The 23,101-nt window shown below is 40.1% G+C and overlaps 1 protein-coding gene across 2 annotated transcripts in view; it reads right to left on the bottom strand.

The window, feature by feature from the left end:
* The window catches only part of CNDP1 (carnosine dipeptidase 1), a 69,416-nt gene extending 47,211 nt beyond the window's left edge, over nucleotides 1–22,205 (bottom strand). The window contains exon 1 of one of the 2 annotated variants that reach the window (XM_020997633.2): nucleotides 22,087–22,205. In XM_020997633.2, coding sequence (XP_020853292.1) covers nucleotides 22,087–22,188 — 102 coding nt within the window. In that variant the 5' untranslated portion in view covers nucleotides 22,189–22,205. Of the gene's footprint in view, nucleotides 1–6,389; nucleotides 6,873–22,086 lie in introns of those variants that run through there. The other variant, XM_020997639.2, reaches the window with a different exon arrangement.
* Nucleotides 22,206–23,101: the final 896 nt, after the last annotated feature.

Genomic DNA, 23,101 nt, shown 5'->3' with positions numbered 1-23,101 from the left:
CTTGATCTTTATAATTTTGTTACATTTACTTTTGGTTTTTTGGTGTGTCATTGCTCTTTCCATTTACATTGTTGTATTTGTTGCTAGAGAAGGAAATGGTAAACCACACCAGTATCTCTGCCAAGAAAACCCCAAATAGGGTCACAGTTGGATGCAACTGAACAACAACACTTGAACATGTTTTCTTGGCTCTGCTTACTTCACTCTGCATCAATTCATAGAGATCTTTCCATGCTTCTCTGTATGTCACACCCATCATTAAAGCACAGTAATATCCCACGTACCACAATTTTGTTTTAGTCATTCCCCAATTGATGGGCATCAATTTTGCTTCTAATTCTTAGCTATCATAAAAAAGTGCTGCTATAAAAATTTTTGAGTATGTAGAGACAATTTTTTGTTATTGATAGTTTTCTTGGGATACAAGCCCATAATAGAATCTCTGGTTCAAAGAGTATAGACATTTTAATCACTTTATTTACATACTTCCAAGTTGCTTTACAAAGTGGCTATAGCATTTTACAGCCCCACCAATAATGTATTAATGTGCCTATCTTTCCACAACCCCTCCAACATTAAGTATTGCCATTTTTTTGGTCATTTTTAATGATTTGTCGGTGAGGTGAAATTTCAGGGTTGGAATATTCCTTGCTCCCCATTGCCACTTCTCCCCCTTTTTCTTTATTCAGTAACCTTTCTTCTTTGACATTCATATTACTCATATCTACCACGTAATCAAAACCCTGGTAGCAGTGGTCTGTAGACCCCCCGATAACTCTCCTTCCTTTTTCAATGAATTTGATGCCTGCTTTACAATTTTTCTTTCCTCCCCAAATCTTCCCCTCGTACTAGGGGACTTTAACATACGTATTGATTCTCTCTCAATTCTCTCTCTACCTAAACACTCAGTTGTTCAACCTACTCTCCTCCCAGGAGCTAATCCTCCACCCAACTTCAACCACGCACGTAAAGATGATCTTATCCTCAATCTACCTCTGTGTTCAAGAATTCTGAAACCTCCTTATCCAATCATAATCTATCAGTTTTTCATCTTTTTCTTTGCCTTCCTTTACATAACCCCACCATTCATTCTCACTGTGATCTCTAATCCCTTGACCCTACAACACTCTTCCAGGCCATCTCTCCTGCATGAGCCACTCTCTCCTCTTCTCTTCATCTTGATTCCTTGGTGAACCAGGAATTGAAGGAGTTGAATAACTCTACCTTGTCCTCCTCCCTAGAATCCCTAGCTTCCTTATCATATCTCTCATTACACCCACCCAAGCCTCAGCTTTGGATCACTTTCAGCATTTATCACCTTCAAGCCTACACTTGGGCTGGTGAATGAAGGTGGAGAAAATCACGCAACCATTCTGACTGGATCTACTACAAATTTATGTTACATAATGTCAACTGGGACCTCACTGCTGCTAGGCAATCCTCCCTTATTAATTCATTATCCCACTCACCACAGCAGCTCTTTTAAACCTTTCTCACCCTCCACAAACCTCCCATGGCTCCCCCTCCCCCCACTCTCTCAGCTGAGAACCTTGCCTCATATTTTACAAATAACATTGAGGCCATTCATCATGAATTCCCTCTTGTCTTCTCTTCTCATCTCCTATCACTCAGGTGCCTTCTGCCACTCCTCCTTCCCCCCATCTTACATGATGAAGTGGCCTTGCTCTATACCAAGACGAATACCTCTGGTCCAAATGATCCTGTTCTATTCTGTCTCCTCCAACAGTCTTTCCCTTTTGTCGTCTCTACTCTTTCACTAATTTTCAATCTCTCACTGTCCACTGGCTCATTTCCTACTGCCTACAAACCTGCTCACATCTCCCCTATCCTAAAAACAAAAAAAAGAAACCTCTCTTAATCTTTCCATCCCTGCTAACTAATATTCCATTTCTCTTCTGTCCTTTGTATCTAAACTTCAAAAGACCGTCTACAATAAGTGTCTCCACTTTTTCTCCTCTCACTCTCTTCTTAACCCTTTACAATCTAGCTTCCGACATTGTTCTAACAAAATTACTCTCTCCAAAGTTACCAGTGATCTCTTAGTTGCCAAATCCAATGGCCTTTTCTCAGTCTTCATTCTCCTTGACCTCTCCACAACCTTTGACACTTGATTATGCCATCCTCCTTGATATTCTCTTCTCTATAGGTTTTCAGAACACCATTCTGTCTTGGTTCTTTTCCTCCCTGATTGATCTTTTTCTGTCTCCTTTGCTGGATCCTCCTTCGGATCACAATTTCTTCTATTTTTTTTGTTTTTAATTTTTAAGCAACTGGGGTTAAGTGACTTGCTCAGGATCACCCAGCTAGTAAGCGTCAAATGTTTGGTCTGAGGCCGGATTTGAACTCATCTCTATCCACTGCACCACCTAGCTGCCCCCAGATCACAACTTCTAATCCAGGTGTCCCTCAGGTTCTATCCTGGGTCCTCATCTCTTCTCCTATACTACTACTACTTCATCTGGTGATTTCATCAGCTCTCAAGGATTTAATTACCATCTTTAATTACCATTCTCAAATCTACTTTTCCTGCCCTAGTCTCTCTATTGACCTTCATTCTCATATCTCCAACTGTTTTTCAGACATCTTAAACTGGATGTCTAGTAGACATCTTAAACTCAGTAAGACTCATTACTTTCCCCCTAAACCTTCCTACTTCTACCTTCTCTTTTACTATAGAGGGTACCATCCTGCCCTTCCCTTAGGCCTACAACCTAGGAGTCATCCTGGATTCATCACAATCTCTCACCCCCTCATAGCCAATCTCTTGCCAAGGCCCTGTAGGTTTCATCTTTGCACTATCTCCAGAATATGCCCTCTTCCCTCCTCTGACACTGCTACTACTCTCTCATCACCCCAGGCCTTGATTTACTGCAAAGATTGCTGGGGATTTGTCTGCCTCAAGTCTCTTCCCATCCCAAATCAACCAGTAAAGTGATGTATAAGCCCAATCATATCACCTTCTTTCTCATTTCCAATGCCTTCCTTTTATTTATTATTTTCCAATTTATCCTATATATATGTAGTTTGTACGTACATAGCTGTCTGCATGTAGTTTCTTGCATTATATCATGAGCTCCTTGAGGGCAGGGACTGTTTTTCTGCCTGTCTTTGTATTCCCAGGGCTTAGCACAGTGCCTGACACATAGGAAGTGCTTGATTGACTGGTCTGAGGAAATGACAGCTCTCATCTGGTCCCCCAATTTCTACTAGTAAGTCAGGTAGAGTTGTATCCCTGCCTGGGCTTTCCTGATTCTCCAAGAAGCAGTCTTTTCCATTTCCCTAGCTTCCATTCTGTCTGTTTTTCCTCTGCCTATTATTTCCTAGGATCCTAGGCACAGCCAGTACTTGGGAGAGGCACCATTTGATTATCTGTCACCCATTAGTTTTTGGCTCGATTTCTGACTTCATCAGTACAAAAACCAATAATTGAGGCAGCTAGGTGGCACAGTGAATAAAGCATCTGCCCTAGAGTCAGGAAGACCTGAGTTCAAATGCGACCTCAGACACTTGACACTTGCTAGCTGTTCCTGACCCTGGGTAAGTCACTTAACCCCATTGCCTAGCAAAAAAAAAAAAAGAGAGAGAGAGAAGAAGAAGAAGTAATCCACTCAGTGACTCATTAAAACATACCTTGACCTATTTTGAGGTTACGTTATGGAACCCCTTTCCATATTGTTTCCAATTGTCAAGATCAGTCACCCTAAAGCTTTATACATACTGACTTTTTAAAACTGAAATCTCCTCTCAGGTTACCCTAAAATATTTTTTTTCCATTCACAGTAACAACTCATATTTCAGCACTCAGATTTTAACCTCTCATAGTTTACATCGCAAACATTGACAATTTCCTACCAAGAACCTTCCGCCCCGCCATCTCTGTTCATTCTGCTTATACTCTAATAAATATGTTTTTCTCTCATTCAGGGGTAAGAAGTGACTGAAGAATTGTAGACCTGGAAAAGACCTTAAAAAAGCCAAGGTCTCCCATTTCATCCTGGGCCATCCCCAGTTGTCCTGATCTGTATCTGGCCACTGGACCCAGATGGCTCTGGAGGAGAAAGTGAGGCTGGTGACTGTGCACAGCCCTCCCTCACTCAAATCAAAGTCACTTGCAAGTCGTGTCATCATCTTCCTGACGTCATGGTCCTCTTTGAGAACAAAGGACAAACCCCAATACTGTCTTCCTCCATTAGATTGTAAATCTCCTTATGGGTAGGGACTTTCTTTTTTTTGTATTTGTATCTCCAGAGTGCCTGGCACATAATAGGTGCTTAATGAATGATTATTGATTATTAAGCTTTTAAACCTCCTGAAAAATGATCTAAGTATCTGGGCCTTTGTAACCTGAATAAAACGGAATAGTTGTCAGGTTCATTTCACTGCTTGTGATTCTTTCTACTATTCCTCCTTATCTTCTTCGTCTCACTTCTTTTGGCTCAAAGTCCTTTCACCTCTTAAAGATATGAAATTGTTGATCTGGAATACCTTAGTGATCTTCTAGTCCAACCCTCTGGTTTTACAGATAAAGAAACTGAGGCCCAGGGATTAAGTGACTTATCCAAGGTCACAAATGTAAATCATTTGCTCTGGGGCTGAGCTCAATTCAGCTAAGCAGGCAGGCCCACCCTGCCCCAGTGTAATGAAGAGATCTTTAGTTCCTTTGCTTATAATAATCAGGTCTTCCAGACTTTACAAATGAGGAAACTGAGGCCCAGGGATTAAATGACTTACCCAAGGTCACATAGCTTGAGATATATATCTATATCTATATCTATATATATATATACATATATATGTATGTATGTATGTATGTATGTATGTATATATTTAGTTATAGTAATAGCAACACATATTTCTGTAGTGCATTAAGACTTAGAAAAATGTTTTCTTCACAATAATCATGTAAACTAGATAGTGAAAGTATTATTAGTCTCAATTTACAGAAGAGGAACCTGAGACTCAGAGGGTCAATTTGACTTGCCCAAGGTCACACAGTTAAGAAGTCTCATGATCTCAGGCTTCCTGGAATCACAGATTCCTCACCAGGACCTCAGAGGCAATCTAATCTAACCCTCACATTTGAATTCAGATTCCTGCCCTCAGGTGCTAGGTTCAGACAGTTGAATATTCACTTTATCTTGCCCAGAAACAGGTCATCACATCATGATCCAGTTCTTTTCAAAATACCCCAAATTCACCATTCTGCCCCACCAACTTTTGTAATACATCTCCCACCCCACCCCTCCCTTTAGAACCTAAGTTCCTAGAGGGTAGGAACTGCCTCGGTTACTTTTTTTGTATCCCTAGGGTTTAGCAAAATGTCAGAGGGAACACCTAATAAGTGCCTTTTTATTCATTCATTCATTGATGAAGAAATCAAGGCCCTGGGAGGTTAATGATTTGTCCGAGGTCTCACAGGTAGTAAGCATCAAATTTGAATCCAGATGCTCTGACATTAGAACCTAACACTCTTCATACATAGCGTAAGCACCAAAGAAGAAGCATAAGGAGAAAAAAGTTACCATTAGACAGTTTGCTTATTTACTCTGGGAAGGCAGTTTCCTCATCTATAAAATGGGGATAATAATAGCACCTATCTCCCCGGATTGTTAAGACCACATGAGAAAGTAATTATAAAGTGCTCAGCAACAGTGATGATACATAGCACTATATAAATATTAGTAATTATTGTTATCACTGCTTCAAACCACGGGCTAGAAGAAGTTAACCTAAAACAAAGGCACCAAGATTGTCTGAATTTAAAAGATTCATTTTTGATGTTGTTCAGTCACTCACTCACGTCTTTGTGGCCCCATTTGGGGTTTTCTTGGCAGTACCAGAGTGGTTTGTCATTTCCTTCTCCAGCTCATTTTACAGATGAGGAAACTGAGGCAAGCAGGGTTATGTGACTTGTCCAGGGTCACACAGCTAGTAAGTGTCTGAGGCTATTGAATTCGGGAAGATGAGTCTTCCTGACTTCAGGCCCAGCTTGCTCTATTCACTGTACCACTTAGCTGCCCCAAATGATTCATACAACATAACCAATTGAGGGCTGGTTGTATTAGAGACTTGATTAGGCTTCTGATATTTTGACCAATGACTGCCATATCATGTCAGAAAAGTATCAGCATAAACAAAAAATATGACCAAAGAAGAGCAAGACCATCTCTAAAGCCCCAACTCCACTGCATTTTACGGTCATGCTATAGGAATTGCCCCTCCTGACTCTATTTCCCCCCCTCCCGAATATTTCTGGGCCAAGGGTACTTCCTCTAGTCTTTAATTAACACCAGATAAGTCAGTTCACACCTCTCAGGTAAGAGAAGTCTGTGCCATTGCAGATCCGAGTCATTAAGAATTGTACTCACCTATGCCTCTCAGGTTTGATCCTATTTGCTCCGGTCACAGAAGCGGCTTGGGACCTCTTGTTGGTTTGTATTTCTTATGCCACAGGCCGAGTCTTAGAGCCTAAAGGTCTCTTGGTATCCTTCTTACAAGATTATAGAACGGGCTTTGCTGGATTTTCTGAACCGACACAAAATACCTAGACTCAAGTTAGAGTGCTCATTTAGCTAGATCAAGTGAAGAAGGTGGATTGAGGACGGGCAATCACTGCACTTAAGCCTGAAATCACCAGATAAAGCCCTCTGAAGGTCCCCCAGGCTACTGGGCGGTTTCTGGAAGCATCTTCCTCAAGGAGCACAGTAATGGAAGCATTCTGCCCTACATGGGGGTAGAGTGGGCCTGCTGCTGAAGTGAGCTGAGATGAACCCCAGAGCACCTCCTTTCTGAGCCTCCAAGGCAAGCCTAATCTGAAACAACTATAGTAAACCTGGTGCCAAGTGGCTCATTCTCAGAGTCAGAATCTTTGCCAAGTGCCCGTCTGCTCTTCAATTATCTTGATTAAAGGGTATCTGGTCTTATGGAATGGGGCTGGAAAGATTAACAGGATGATAAGTAACCAGACAACTTGACCTTTAGAACTGAGGGAGGCAGGCAACCTTGCCATGTGTAAAAAAGACAAACACTCAAAAGGACTGAGATTGAATAAGGAAAACCAGGCCTGCTTCTTCCGATCATGGCATGGTTTTGAAAGCTGTGAAAAGTTGTTTAATAATTTATGTTTCATACCTCCCCAGGCCTTCTATTCCAGCAGAGGCAATGGGTGCCTGGGCCACCCAAGGAGGCTGCCTAACTGGGCTGGGAGGAGAAAGGTCCCATTGTTAATGGTTGGTGCTGGGGCAATGAGGTTGAGAACAATGTCACTTCTGAAAAGCCTCTAGTGTTTTTTGTTCTCTTGAGTCTGATTAGGAAGCTAGCCCTCCCTGGAACACCAGAGAAAGAGACAGCTCCAGCTTTACACCATTGCTGAGACCTTCAGTCACCCGGACACAAGCCAGCAGCTTTTGGTTAAAAAATGGAGAGAAAAAAGAATGACTAATTGTGCCTTTTCTTTTCTTCAGGAAGAGATCTCAGTATAGTTTGATGGTTTAAGCAATGTTCATTGTTGAGGCTATTAATAGGGACTGTGTAGACAGCTGGGAAAGGTGGCCAGATGCAAGTTAACAGAAATGACAGATAGGAGATAGTAGTACCACAAACGTAAGTGTTTGTAACGAGAATTTCCTCTCTCTTCCACCCACTTGCAACCATCCACAATGTACTTATGTGTGGAATGCCTGGTATGGTCATTGCTTCTCTGTTTCTATGTTGAAGCCTTGTTCACCTGTGTTAATAACTAGAACTAATTGTCAAGTGTGGCAATAGTGTTAGAAGGCTGGCCTTGCAGTCAGAAAGAACTGGGTCCATGTCTTACCTCTGACTGAAACTGGCTGTGAGTGAGACTAGGGGCAGATGCCTTGATCTTTTAGTGCTCCAAGTGACTCTCTTATATTGTAAATCAGAGATAAATTGATGATCTGCATTGCTGGAGGCAATTTCTTATGTAACCTAAGCTTTGTTGGGCTGCTAGGTGGTGAAATGGATAGAGCACTGGGCTTGGAATCAGGGAGATTCATCTTCAGGAGTTCAAATCCAGCTTCAGACACTTACTAGCTGTGTGACCTTGGGTAAGTCACTTACCCCTGTTTGTCTCTGTTTCCTCATCTGTAAAATGATCTGGAAAGGGAAATGGCAAACCACTCCAGTATCTTTGCCAAGAAACTCCCCACCACGACCTTCAAAATGGGGTCACAAAGAGCTGAACAAGACTGAAATGACTGAACAACAATAACAAGTTTGGTTGGGTGGTCCTCAAATTGGTGAAATCAGAGGTTAGGACCAAAAATAGGTGACAGGTAATCAATGTCGCTTCTCCCAGAAGATTGGATGTTTCCAGGATCCCAAGAAATAACAGAGAAGAAGCAGACAAAGAGTAGAAAAAACCCATCACTTAGAGGAATGAAGCTCAGACAAGAATGTCATGTTGCTCAGCCTGCATTGAGAGTAGATATTGGGGACATGTTTGTGTGTTTTGGGGGGAGGTGGTGCTAAGTGAGAAAGCTCAACCTAGATTGGAGGACAAAAGTAGGATGGAGCTAAAATGAGAATACAGACTTCCCAGAGAAACTAGGAGCTAGGCTGAGAATGGCCTGGCTTGGAGTCACTAACTGGGGATAGAAAAGAAGCATCTCCAACTAAACCATTTCCAAATGAAGACAAAGTTGAACTCTGATGCTCCTCTATGTACTGCATTTAATTGCCTACATACATATAGTTAGGGACATGAGAGAGCCCCTTGCCTATGGTAGAATTTTTATTTCCCTCAAGGACTAACCTAAGAGTTTCTACTGATCACTTCCTGTGAGGGGCACAGGAAATGAAGGTAAGGCTCAGTTCCCCAGGCCCCAGCCCTTAAGCAGGAATAGTAAGCTGGAGAGGGAACAAACTTGAGCAAATATAAAGCCAAGGAGGAACTGGAAAACAACTTCACAGGGAAGGAGGAAGTTTCTCAGCCTGTCCAAAAATAAAGCAAAACTGACAGGACCTTAGCACTCTTCTCAAAGCCCCACTACAGTGTCATAATAGTAATGATAATAGCGAGTATTTATACATGTAAGTTTGTTGCCTTACATAGCATGTTAAAGTTTGCAAAGTGCTTTACATATCTTATCTCATTTGATCTTCACAATAGCCCTATGAAGTTGGTGCTATTATTATTATTATCCTCATTTTACAGATAAAGAAACTGAGAATGAGAGCAGTTATGTGGCTTGCCTAAGGGTAAATGTCTTGAGGCAGGATTCTAATTCAGGTTTTCCTCCCTCCAAGTATAGCATTTTATCCACTGCCACCACTTATTTGCTCAACTCTGAGTGAAACAGAAAAAATGGAGTTATTTGGAAAAGTTTTAGAGTTGTGTGAGAAAGTTAGTGCCCACAAATCGAAGGAAAGCCATCATTAGCATCCATCCTAGCAGATCTAGATTGAAATTTCCCCCAAGACTGCACTCCCCACGTGTCTTCATCATGCCTCAGAAAGTTCTTCCTCTTGAAAGGTAACTTCATCCTTAGAACTCACAAAGTCCCAACTCCTAAGGACCTTCTGCCCCCATCCCCTCCCTCTGATTGGAGGGCTGGTTATTTCTTCATTCCCACTAGACTACACTCTCTGGATTTCTCCATCAATGCTCCTGGGCTGTGTACCTTCTCTCCTCCTTCCACCTCCCCCACCTTTCAGCTTCCTTTTATATGTTGTTTTCCTCATGAGATTAAATTCTGAGGGCAGGGGCTGTCTTTCTTTTTCTCTTGCATTTATATTCCCAGCACTTAGAACAGTGCTTGGAACATAGTAAGAGCTTAATAAATGTTTGCTGACTGGAAAGAGCTACCTAGAGTTTCTTTAAAATAATTCTAGCAGGCTTGCACGTAACTATTCTGTGATTGTTACTCTTCCTTTCTGAGGAATACTGGTTCCATTTATCATGATATTGAAGGGAAAATAGACCAATAAATCAAAAGCTTATTGTATACTTATTTGTAAGACCTTCCACAAAAGTCTAACTCTATACCTAATTGTGATGTGGAGGTGATCCCTAGGTTTATAAAGGTTATGCTGCTCAAGGCAAAAGCAAGAGCAGATTCAATTAAGCAGTAATGATGTCTGGGGAGAGGCCAGTGGAAGACTATGTACTAATTCTACTCAATTCAATTTAATTCTAAAAATATTTGGTAAGCATCCACTATGTTCAAGGCACTATACTAAATGCTTTCAATACCAAGAAAGAAAGAAAGAAAATGATCCCTGATTTTAAAGAGATTACTTTTTAATGGGGGACAAAATGATGTATACAATAGGTAAATACCAGCTTACTTATGGAGAATTGTTCACTAGTAACTGGGGAAGGAAGGAGGGAGGTAGTAGAGGGGGGAAGATTAAAAGAAGTTTCCCAGGAGAGGTGGCACCTGAATTGAATCTTGATCAGAGCCAAGTATTCGCTGAGGCAGAGGTGAAGAGGGAGTGCACTCTGGGCAGTGAGGAACAGCCTATTCGGTGGCACAGAAATAGAAAACGGAATGTTCAGTTTTTTTCTGAACATAGAATTCATAAAAGAGAACAAATATCTGACAAGAGAGGTTAGAACTTGATTGTGAAAGACTTTAAATACTACACTGAGGAGTTTGCATTTTATCTGAGGTCTAGCAGAGTGTCACTGAACATTTTTGAGAAGAAGACTGACATTTTCAGGCCCTAGAAAGATTATTTTGACAGCTTTGTGGAGAATGGATTGTAAAAATCTAAGGAGCTGCCTTAAGAGGCATCATACAATTAGGGAGCAGCTGAGCAAATTGTGGCATATGGATGTAATAGGATATTATTGTACCATACGAAAGGCTTTAAAAGTCAAATAGAGTTGTTTATGTTTTATTAGTGAGTAAGTAGCAGACTCAAGATCTGAAGCCATGTCCTCTGATTTCAAATCCAGCCCACCCAACATGGTACTGATCTGCCTTTCATGAGAATGTCAATATTAATGTGATTCAGCTCTTCCAATAATGTCAATTTAATGGTCATTGGGGGGGGGGAATTGCTCTTATTTAGTGTAGCAAATGTTAAGTTAATATTGACAAATGATCTTTTTTCTTAAAAACCAGCCTGAACCCCAAATCACTCTGGCTTTTATTGATTGGCCTTAATCACTGAATGGCCATTGCCTCAGTCAAACTGACACTTGTTAAGACCTTAGCTTGAAAAGGCCAAGGTCCCCCACTTCATCCTGGGCCATCTCCAGTTGTCCTGATCTATATCTGACCACTGGAACCCAGATGGCTCTGGAGGAGAGAGCGATGCTGGTGACTTTGCCCAGCCCTTCCTCACTTAAATCCAATTCACTTGCATGTCATGGCATCACTTCCCTGATGTCATGGTCCTCTTCAAGAGCAAAGGACACACAGCAGCAATAACAACAAGAAGAAATGATGAAATCGATGACTTCAGAGAATTCTGGGGTAGTGTGAACTGATGTCGAATGAAGTGAGCAGAACCAGAACAATTTCTACACTAACTATATTGTAAAGACAAACAATTTGGAAAGACTTAAGAACTCTAATCATGCAATGATCAACTGCAGTTTCAGAGTATTCATGAAAAAAACATGCTACCTGCTTCCTGACAGAGAACTGATGGACTCAAAGCATAGATTGAGGAATTTTTCTGGACATGTCCAATGTAGGAATTTGCTTTATTTGACTATACATGTTTACAACAATGGTTTTGTTTTTCTGTCTTAATGGAGAGAATAGGAGGGAGAGAAGGCAGATTTTCATTGATTGAAAAAAATTAATTTAAAAAAGTGAAGAAAAGTGTAAAAGAAAGGCTCAACTCTGATCTTAATGCAGTGGCCATCTATGTTTCCAGAGAATTTATTATGAAGCATTTTGATCCCCTCTAAGAGGGGATCTATGCAGAAACATGTTTGGACATAGCCACTGGGTGGATTAGTTTTGCCTGGCTGTGGTTATTTCTTTTATTTTTCTTTATCTCAATTTTTTATGGAGAAAGGGTTAGCAGGGATTTGGCATTAGCAATACTTATGCAAAAAAAAAGAGGAGCATTATAATATTTAAAATAAAAATTTTTTTTCAAGTAACAAGTACTTTTGAAATATTAATCTATCCCTCCCACTACCCCTATTCCATTAAGCAAATTTTTTTAAAAAGTCCCTGAATACATACCTATGCAGTCTGGCAAAATGAATCTCCACATTAGACATATTTGAATATGTATGTCTCTTTCTGCATTTTAAATTCTTTACCTCTCTGTCAGGAAGTGAATGGTATATTTCATCTTCATTCTTCTGTTTTGGAATGTTGGATACATTGAATTTGAGATGCCAACAAGACATCCAAGTAGAAATATTGATAGGGCAATTGGTGATGCACCACTGGAGTTTAGGAGAGAGATTAAGGCTGTATTTATTCATTTGGGGCTCATCAGCATAGATAATTGAACCCACAAAGGGAAAAGGGGTAGAGAAAGAACAGAACCTAAGATTTAGTCTTGGAGGACACCCATGTATGTCTAGGTGGAGGGAGAAGGGTTTTGATTCAGCAAAGGAGATAAAGAAGGATCAGTTTGTCAGGTTTGAGGAAAAGTAGAAGAGAGTAGTGTCATGAAAGCCAAGGGGAGAAGAATGATCAGAGACAGGAGATAGTGAACAGATACAAATCTGAACACAGGTCAAGTAGGATGAAGGCTAAGAAAAGTCCACCAGATTTATTGATTTTTTTTTTTTGCTCATTGGATTTAGCAGTTAAGAAATCACTGATGGGGCAACTAGGTAGCATAGTGGATAGAGCACCAGCCCTGGAGTCAGGAGGACCTGAGTTCAAATCTGACCTCAGACACATAACACTAGCTGTGTGACTCTAGGCAAGTCATTTAACCCCAATTGCCTTGCACCCCACACCCCAAAAAAAGACATAAAAAAATCACTGATAAACTTTGAGGGAGAAGTTTTGCAGAGCAAAGGGTTTTCTGTCCTCCAAGTGATCAGGCTAGCTAAGCACAAAGAGACTCAATCCAGACAATGGATACCAGGTAAGGAATTTTTAGGAGATATTAGAAAATGCATAGATTGGATGATATAATGGAAAGAGGAGTGACTTTGGAGTTAAAGGATTTGGGTTCAAATTCTAACTCTTCCACTTATCACTGTGGGAACTTATGAAAACTACTAAACCTCTGTGTCTTGTTTTTCTCTTTAGTGAATTTCCATACAATTGCAATTCACTCAGTCTAAAGTGTGCAGTGAAATCCCAAGAAACTTCAACAGCAGTAGACAAAACTTTATCTCCAAACTGACTCCTTCCATGCTGCATAGGCACTATATAATAAATAAATGTTTATTGACTGATAACCACTCATTGAGGAAACTGAATTGTAATTGTTTATAAGAGTGCTGAGTCAGCAGTTAGAGAAGATCACAGGATTTAGAGATGGAGGGGAGCCTCAAGATAATACAATCCAATTATTCGGTTTTACAGATGAGGAAATTGTGTTCCAAACTTAAGTAACTTTTCCCCCCAAGTTGGGATTCAAACCCAGGTCTCCTGTCTGAATCCTGGACTCTTTCCATTGTACCTCTTCCGGTATTAGAACAAGTACAAGAAACACCATCCCATTTGGAAGCTAATTTGGAAGCTAGGAGAGTTTGGACAAGCTAAGTAAAAGAACCTCAACTCAACTAAGTCAATATTTATTGGGTTTTTTGTTTCATTTTTGTGAGGCAGTTGGGGTTAAGTGACTTGCCCAGGATCACACAGCTAGTGAGTGTTATGTGTCTGAGGCTGGATTTGAACTTAGGTCCTCCTGACTCCAAGACTGGTGCTCTATCCACTGTGCCACCTAGCTGCCCCCTTAAGTCAATATTTGTATTTCATGAGCATCAACAGTGGCCTGGAACAGAGAACTAGCCATGGGACCTACTTCACTGGCTCATATTCTAAATTCAGATGCATTGTCAACAGGCATACCAGCTCAGCTGATTACTTCTTAAGTACTATTCCTATTACTGTTTTTGGCAAGAAGCGAAATATATTATTTCAGGCAATAGGGTTGGCCCTCAGCAAAAATGTTGTGGAGCAAAAATTTGTCTTTGATACACCATCCCCACCTTTCATGACTTCTCTTACCCAGTCTCCTCAGTCAGGCCCCTGATTTCCCAAGCACCTCCACTAGATGATCATTAAGGTCCTTTACCACTTTAAATCTGTGATCCCATGATCACTTTCCCTCTGGGTCCTGATCTATGCTAGGCGACAGGTATCTCAGCCTAGTGTGCAGTGAGCTGCTATAGTTTAATATGTGGCCATTAACCAGTAATCCATTCTTTCAGGAGAAAAAAATTACAACACAAAGAAATGATAATAATGATAGCTAATATTTATTAAGTACCTGCTAGGTTCCAGACACTATGCTAAGTGCTTTACAAATATTATCTCATTTGATCCTCACAACAACCCTGGAAGGGAGATACTATTGTTAACTCCATTTTACAGTTGAGGAAACTGAGGCACAGAGAGGCTGACTGACTTGTTGAAGGTCACACAGTCATTTAGTGTCTGAGGCCATATTTGAACTCAGGTCTTCTGACTTCAGGCCCAATGCTCTATCCACTGTGCCACCTAGTTGCCTTCTAACAGTGATTGTTACAAGTTATGACAGTAACAGTGAGAATTTTATGTATCATAGTAAACCAGTTGGGAGGTACTTTGGGGTAGATGGACCTGTTGGTGCTCATCAAGTCTTATCACAAAGGGCTGGGCTTGAAAGGGAAGGTACAGGAAGACCATGTGTTTGTTTCTTGCCTGATAAGCCAGAGTTTTCATTCTTTGCTCTATGGTTTGCTCCATTTCCTAGCCTTAATCACTGAATGGGTATTGCTTCAGTCATACTGAGACCTGTTAAAGACCTTAGCTTAAAAAGGCCAAGGTATCCCACTGCAATCCAGTGCCATCTCTACTAGGCCTGATCTATATCTTGCCACTGGACCCAGAAACCTTTGGAGGAGAAAGTGAGGCTGGTGACTTTGCACAGCCCTCCCTCACTTAAATCCAATTCACTTGCATGTCATGGCTTCGTCTCCCTGATGTCATGGTCTTCTACAAAAACAAAGGACACACAGCAACAACGAACAATAGCTAATAAGCACAGTTCTCTCACAAGATCCCCTTACATACACATAAACCCCCCAAACAGTGAAGCTCAGATAATAACATGCAGATAACACTATGAAAATGAAATATGACTCTCCTCAGATTGTTTCAATTCCAGAAACATTTGTTGAGCTCCTACAATGATCCCCTATAGTACCATGCATTGTACTAGGTACTTGGGGAGCTAGAAAAGGACATTTTTGACATGGCCTCAGGCTAGGAATTTGCAATCTAGTTGAAAAGGCAAAACATCACACAAAAATTAAATTACAATGTGAGGCAGAACATGGTAAGGGCTCAAATCTGTGATATGGGAAACAACTATTAGAGGAATTCAGATAAGAGAAAGGGCAGTATGAACTGGTCTAGTAAAGAAGGAATGCTGAAGGTGGGAAGATTGAATTCGGGCTTAAGAATGAGGAAGTTTTGGTTGAGGAGAAAGATAACGGAGGAGGGCATTCTAGGTGAGGGAAATAGCACAGGCAAAGGCCCAGAGGGAAGAATGAAGAATCCATGCTCCTAGTTAAAAGCATTTTCTCCCTCTTCCCTAGATTTCCCTAGAGTACTTTGGTTTTCTCTTTCATGCTTATCACATTCCATCTTGTCTCATGCTTGGGTAGATGAATGTATACACTCACACACATTGTTTTTAGTAGATTGTAAATTCTGTACAGGTAGGTAGGGGCTATGTTATTTTTAACTTTGTATTGTTGCCTAGCTAAAGTGCTTGCACACAACAGAAACTTAACTGTTTACGTAACTGAATTTCCAGTAAGGAAAGAGACCATGTCTGTTCCTTCCATTATATTTTCTTTCTTTTCTTTATCTTTGATCTTTGTCTTTTTTTCCCCCCCATGGCTTTTCTGCCCACTTTCTTTCCCATTCTTTTGGAGATTTCTTGTGAAATAGCACTATTATTAGAAAGGGGATGGAGGAAGGGAGGTCAAACTAGGTGATCTCCAAGACCCCTGCCAGCCCTAAATGTGTGGTCATCTATGTTGTCAGGAACTTCCTACTTGCAAAGAAACCACAACTACAGCACATTAGAACAGCAGGAACTCAAACCAAGAACTTGGCAGCAAAAAATGGCCCTTGTAAAGATATAATGGCCCTGCCCTTTACTCCTCAGAAGATGTCCCTACTTAGAATTATTGACTATTAGATCATACACAGTTCTAACAAGCTGAATTACAAGGTCCAAAAGTTCATAAAAGGTTTAAAAAAAAAGCAGCAAGTTGGATGGGAGAGAGGGGATTCACAGGGACACTAACCGCAGTGAGAAGAGACTGTTGGCAGGGATCGAAGAGACAGGAAAAAAAATGTGATAGAAAGCACAAGAATTATAGAAGCAGGGCATGGCCATTTAGGAGCCCCTAAGGCATCTGAGCACAATAACTGACATTCAAAACAATGGTTTTAAGTTGTCAAGATGAGATTTTTAAGGGAGGCAGCCTGGCATAAAGGAATGGTACTTGAATGGAAGTCAAGAGTTCTGGATTCCAATCCCAATTCTGCCACTCACTACTATGAATTAAGCAAGTCAGTTTCTCTGAGCCTCAGTTGAATGGTCAGCCCTTACTGGTTCGTGGTTAGTGACACACTTTCCTAGCTTGCTCTCTGCATTTGTCACTTAAAACTCACTGTGGGAATGCAGATGATCCAAGAAACACCTCGACTTGTCTTTCTTAGGATTCTTAGTTAACTGTCTAAAGTGGATATTTAAATTTTCCCTTGACTTGTTTTCTGTGCTACAGGCAAATGATCATTACTTTCTTTCAAATCACAGCGAAGTTTTTGATGTTTTTTGCGTTCCTGTGGTCTTAACATCCGTGACACTGGGAACAGTACTGACTTCATGAATAATTTATTTGTTCGTATGAATAGCCTACAATGGGAATAAGCTCCAGTTTAATTCAGTGGGTTTCTCTAAAGTGAAGGAAGTACAAATCTTCCTTTAACACCACTAACTTCTAACCTTTTCCTATCTGTAGAGAGGGAAACATGCTCTCACACATGACTGAAAAGAGGTTTCCCCATTAAGTGAGGTAAGTTTACTCTTTAGGAATCCTAGGAACAAGCATTTCTTTGAGAGAGTTTTGCATATTCCAGATTGTCTAGATTGCCAATCATTTTTTTTCTCTCAAGGGTAAGCAAGGATGTGATGGACAGTTTATTGGATTGTAATCTCCTTAAATCAAGAGACTTTTTTATTCTTTGTATCTTCCACAACCCTAGTAGCAGAGTGTCTTGTATTATGTTGGTGTGAAATAAGTAGTTTTGAATGAAACAAAGACCCAATCAAGCCCTGGACTTCAAATCCCACCCCTTAGAATTAAAAGGATGATGTGAAACTAAAAGATATGAAAGGAGGAGGCTGTCTTTATGAGTAGATGTGAGAAAATCATGTAATATATTTTAAAAATTAATGTTGGGCTCTGTTTAAATGTATTTTTAAACATTTAATTTAATATTTCACATAAGAACTTAGAATTAGCTTAAAGGTACAAATTGTTTCATTTATTGCATCTATATTGTATCCAGTTTCTAGCCCAGTTCCTGGCACACAGTAGGCACTTAATAAATGCTTGTTGATTGATTTAAGAATCTAGATTTCAACTCCATTATTCCTCCAGAAATTTTTAGGTGGCTATGGCTAAAAAGAAGTTAAGCTAGTCCTCAAATGACAGGCATGAAGTCTGTTCCCAGACCTACATTATTTTAGAAATACAGTTTTCCCTTCTACATTGTGACTTGCCCCATCGTAGTTTTGATATATCGAGGGTCAGCATAAGAAATTAAATGGGCTTTTTTTTTTTGGTAGAAGTTGCAGACAACACACAAAGGCCTTCAAGCCTTCAGATGACACAGAGCCTATGACCAAACACTTAACTCAAATTTTACAATAAGGTACTGTAAACACCCCATAAAAGAAAAAGAAAAAATTCAGACTTCTTTTCTAGTATGAAGGGAGGGCCAAAAAATTTTACTCAGATTTTCCAGATTATGGGGGTGCCCACCCCTAACCCCTATGATATGGGAGGGACAACTGTAGATATATATTTAAATGTATATGCCAATAACAACATTTGTATGCAAGTGTATACAGAAATAAATGCATTTTAAAATATATTTCCTGAAGAAGGGCTATGACTTGTTAGAAGAAGGCTAGAAGAGTTGGGAGTCAGCTAGAACTATTTATAAAGGTGCCAACAATACACAGATGCAGATAATTAATCAATCAAATGCATGTTGGAAGGGGAAAAGCCCTCTTTGAGGGGATAAATTATCTTTTTCTTATTGGAAAAATGGCATTATGGAAGTTTCATGTTGCTGGCCCTGATGCATAGAGGGATGACAATATCTCTTTTGGAGTTTTCTAAACCTTTGGAGCAGAATCCATTTTCTCCTTTGTGCAAAGGACTGCTTAGATAGATAATGAAAATGAAGCACTGGCCACTAAATGAGAAAGCTCACGTTAAGCAAAATGGCTCATAGTTAAAGCCTCGAGCAGAAGAAATACTGGAAAAGCTTTTTAATAGATCTGACTACAGATCTCAGAGGAAGTCATTCTCTTCAAACACAAAGACAGAATGAGATTTAGGTAAAGCAATGATTTTTTAACCCCTAAAGTTTACTAGAAAAGGCAGCAGGGTAGGCTGGGAGAATGTCCACACATTTTTTGTTTTAATTTTTTTAAAAAATCATAATTGAATGAAAAAACATATATCTTCTCAATTGACCAATTTGTGATAAAACTAGTCATTTGAAACAAGAGCATAGCACCAGCACCAAGATTGTTGGGAGCTTACCTATATCACAGGCGTATTTTCTAAGGGGAAATTACAGTCACATAGGCTAGCTTTGCAAAGTGAAAATTATTTACTAACGGCAAAGCTCTTAGGATGGACTTAAGATGGAAATCTGGGACCTCATGTTATTTGAACTAGACTAGAGTTAAGAGATGAGCAGTTAGGTGGCTAAGCAAATAGAGCAACAGGCCTGGAGTCATCTTCATGAGTTCAAATCTGGCCTCAGACGCTTACTAGCTATGTGACCCTGGGCAAGTCACTTAACCCTATTTGCCTCAGTTTCCTCATCTGTAAAATGAGCTGGAGAAAGAAATGGGAAACTACTCCAGTATCTTTGCCAAGAAAATCCCAAATGGGGTCACAAAGAGTAGGCTATGGCTAAAATGACTGAACAAGAGTTAAAATGATACATTATAATGACTGGCAGAAATTTGATCCTTGATGCATATACCGTATTAAAAGAAAGTGTTGGGATAATCTTGGGTTCAATTTGTCATGATATTTCAGTGTTTTCCTTGGCTGAAGAAAAGACAATGAAAATGAGCTGGCAAAAAAGAAAAGATAGCAGAGCTCAATAACATGTATTTTTTATTTTGGTAACCTTTCATCTAGAGCAGGGTTTCTTGAAGTGTTCTTAACAACTGTTGGTCTTCAGACTGTTTTCCTATCAATTTAATGTTTATAACATTAGAACATATACATTTCAGGAAGAATTTACTTTTGTTATCTCTTGAGAGGGTTAGCCTGGAATACTAGATAGAGACCTGGCAAAGTAGTCAGGTTAACCTGGATTGAAGTCTTGACACTGATACCCACTGGCTGTATGAAGCTGGGCAAGTCATTTGATTTCTCACTGTCTCAGGGCAGTCATGAATACCATAAATTACTGAACAATTCCCCTCTGCATTATTTAAAAAAAAAAGTTTCCTAACTGGGGAAGTCCCTATATTAGTGAAATCACAGGACTGGTTCAAAAATAAAATCTCTTCTTAATATGTTCTCAGAATTAATCCAATCTTTTTTTTTATTAAGCATGAGTAGTTTCTGGTTTTAGTTGTAGGAGGAAGAGGATTTGCAGGAGCAAGTAAATGAGTAGGTGAGGTAAATGTTCCCTTTGGATTGCTGCCTGCCAAAGTGTGGACTGTGAACTGAGGCAAGCATTGGAAATTAGAGGGAAGAGTTGTAGACATGCATTAAAACAAGGGGAAAAAAGACCTTGTCTGAATTTTATTTCTAATAACAAAAATTATCATAATAACTAGTCTTTATAAAGTGCTTTAAGGTTTGGAAAGAACTTGACAAATATTACCTCATTTTATTCTCACAACGACGTTTATTATCCCCATTTTATGGATGAGGAAACTGAGGCAGATAGACATTAAGTGACTTGTCCACAGTCACACAGCTACAGCAAATAAGTGCCTGAGATTGAATTTGAACTAAGATCTTCCTGACTCCAGTGTTATATCCAGTGTACCACCTAATTGCCTTCTTTTTTTTTTGTCTGCAGATGATGAACACTCTATGTTTCTCTTTTAGTCACCTGGGCTTCAGAAACAACTAGCTTTTTCTTGCTTAATTTCATTAAGACTTCATTTGCTCAGGAACAAAACTGTGACATCCATTTCTGAACCCCAACAGAGGCCCTCACAGCATGAGACAAAATGTGTATTTTGTGGAAAGAGAACCAGGTGGGCCAAAACAAGGAATTTAAATGCTGGTCCCTCTACTTCTAGCTTTATTTTAAAGCGATGAAGACAGTTAAGAAAATGTTAGATTGTGCTGAAAAGATGATGATTTTTTCGGAGAGGTGGGGCTGGAAGATAGATAAGTCTGCCTTAAATTCTAGATTGGGAACTTAGATGACACATGTTCTACTCTTTTAGTTCTTATGGCCTAGCAAGAAATATAGTATGACTGGTACTTTAAAGAAAGAGAGAAAATGAAGGCAACTGTAATCTCATCTTCAGCAAAGTGCTGATTCACAAGTTTTACTTTCTCCCACTTGCCCCCCTACAAGGGACTTGGTATTCTATGAACGTCTATCATCTAAACTGTGATCACAGCAGATACTGAGCAATGATCGCTCTGCTAACCCCAACTTGCACTAGCAAAGGATCAAGGGACCTTTAGGGTCTATGACACAATCAGACTGTCTCTCCACTATTTCTCCCCCATAGGACAACATTCACTGTGATTCTTTCTTGATTCTGCTAATTGAATTCCAAATGCTGTTATATCAGGCCTTCTCCCCTTCTTGGCTTATGGACTGTATCCATTTACAGGTTTATGCCTATATGGTCCACTCTTCACTGGTTTTTCATCAGAAATATGGACCTATATTTCCTCCAAACTTTAGACTGTTTCCTAAGGGGTTCCCTAATTCACCTGAGACTGTTCAGAAACAAAGCAGGGAGGGAGCTGGGGAAAGAGGGCTTGGAGTTACTAAATTTGACAAACATCTTTGTACTTCAGTATCACTCATCTTCCTCTGTAGCATATAACCTCTTTCCATTTTTGATGTATCTGCTTCACAATGATAAAACACCACATCAATTATTTTTTGCCTCTGCTCTTACACATTCCATAGTGAAGAGGCTGTCTGGCACTGATTTGAGTAGTGATCACTTGAGAATAAATAACTAATAAAACCAATAAAACTTTGATGAGCAAGAATCCTAACCACACCCTAGTTAATAATGTAGCATTTATACAAACCAATCCCAGTATCAACCTTACCAGTAAGAGAAAAATGAGAGGGGGAAAAAACCCACCTCTTTGGATTAATTAGGTGAAATTCTGAACTCCTAAAAAGGTTAAATTTTCTAAAGTTTTAGAAGAAATACTATTTTATTCCTTTTGAGCACATATAGGAATCAAAACTGTTAATAAAGTATTTCTACAGAGAGGTATTTCAGAACCTGACTTAATACATCGATAAGACCCATTTGAACTGACAGTATCTGCTCTACTCGTAACCGAAAGAAGCTAAACCTCTGCAATCTTGTCAACTCTGCAGATTCATTCTTTTCTCTAGCCTGAATCAAATGATCTCCAGTCTCAATCAGCAGTCAGGATGGAGATGCCTTCTCTGTACTCACCATTTTTTTTAGTTTGGGATCCATTTGGAAGCTGGTCTGAACCCTGTAACAGTGACCTTGGGGGCCAAATGGAAAAGAAGGAAGAATGAAAACAGAAAGCATGGAGCCAGTCCCATTTAATAGTGGTACAAGTGCCCCGTCAATTCATGCCCCCTCTCAAAAGGAAGATGAGGGTCACATGATGGAGCTATTCCTATTATGAAAACAAAGATGCTTCAGAGAAACCCTGTCAGTTCTACAGTTGAGAAAGAAACAATGTGTCCCATACTAACAACAATGGGATGAGGTAGTGGTCTGAAGGTCATCAGATGCTATTGATAACCAACTAGCTCAGGGACCTTCTCTGGTCACTGACCAGGATATAAAACAAGGGGTGAGAATCTTTAGAATGGCCACTTATTGATTCCAGGTGTTAAGAGGGGTGAATTAATGTATTCAGTCTAGTAAGAATGCCTTTAAGTGCTCAGTGACCATGGGACATAAGTAAACTCTTTCCCCTGAATGCTCTTCTTCCTAACTATAGGAAGTCTCATCCTCCTATAGGCACCCAAGCTCCAAACCTAGGTGCCGTCCTTGACTCCTCACTCTCTCCCCTGCTCTCCCCCAAATCGATCAGTTGCCAAGGCCTGTAGGTTTTACCTTTCCAAATATCTCTCAAGTATGCCCTTTCTCTCATCTGACACTGTCACCATCCTGGTGCAGGCCCTCATCACCTCATGTTTGGATTATTGCGATAGCCTGTTGTTTGGTCTGCCTGCCATATCAGTCCAGCCTTCACGCTGTCAAAGTGATCTCCCTAGAGCACAGGTCTGACCATATTACCTCTCCCTCATCCCCTAGTCCCCCTACATACAAACGTACACACTCAATGAACTCCAGTGGCTCCCTATCACTTCTAGAAGCAAATATGAAATTTTTTGTTTGGTGTTTAAAGCCCTTTAAAACCTGCCCTTCCCTGCCCCCAACCTTTCCATCTTCTTACACTTTACACCTCGGCAGTCCAGTGACACTGGCC

The sequence above is a fragment of the Phascolarctos cinereus genome, unplaced genomic scaffold (assembly GCF_003287225.1).
Source record: "Phascolarctos cinereus isolate Bilbo 61053 unplaced genomic scaffold, phaCin_HiC Scaffold_4;HRSCAF=312, whole genome shotgun sequence".
NCBI lineage: Eukaryota > Metazoa > Chordata > Mammalia > Diprotodontia > Phascolarctidae > Phascolarctos > Phascolarctos cinereus.
The sequence above is the reverse complement of the archived record's forward strand: the minus strand, read 5'-3'. Positions and strand labels throughout refer to the sequence as shown.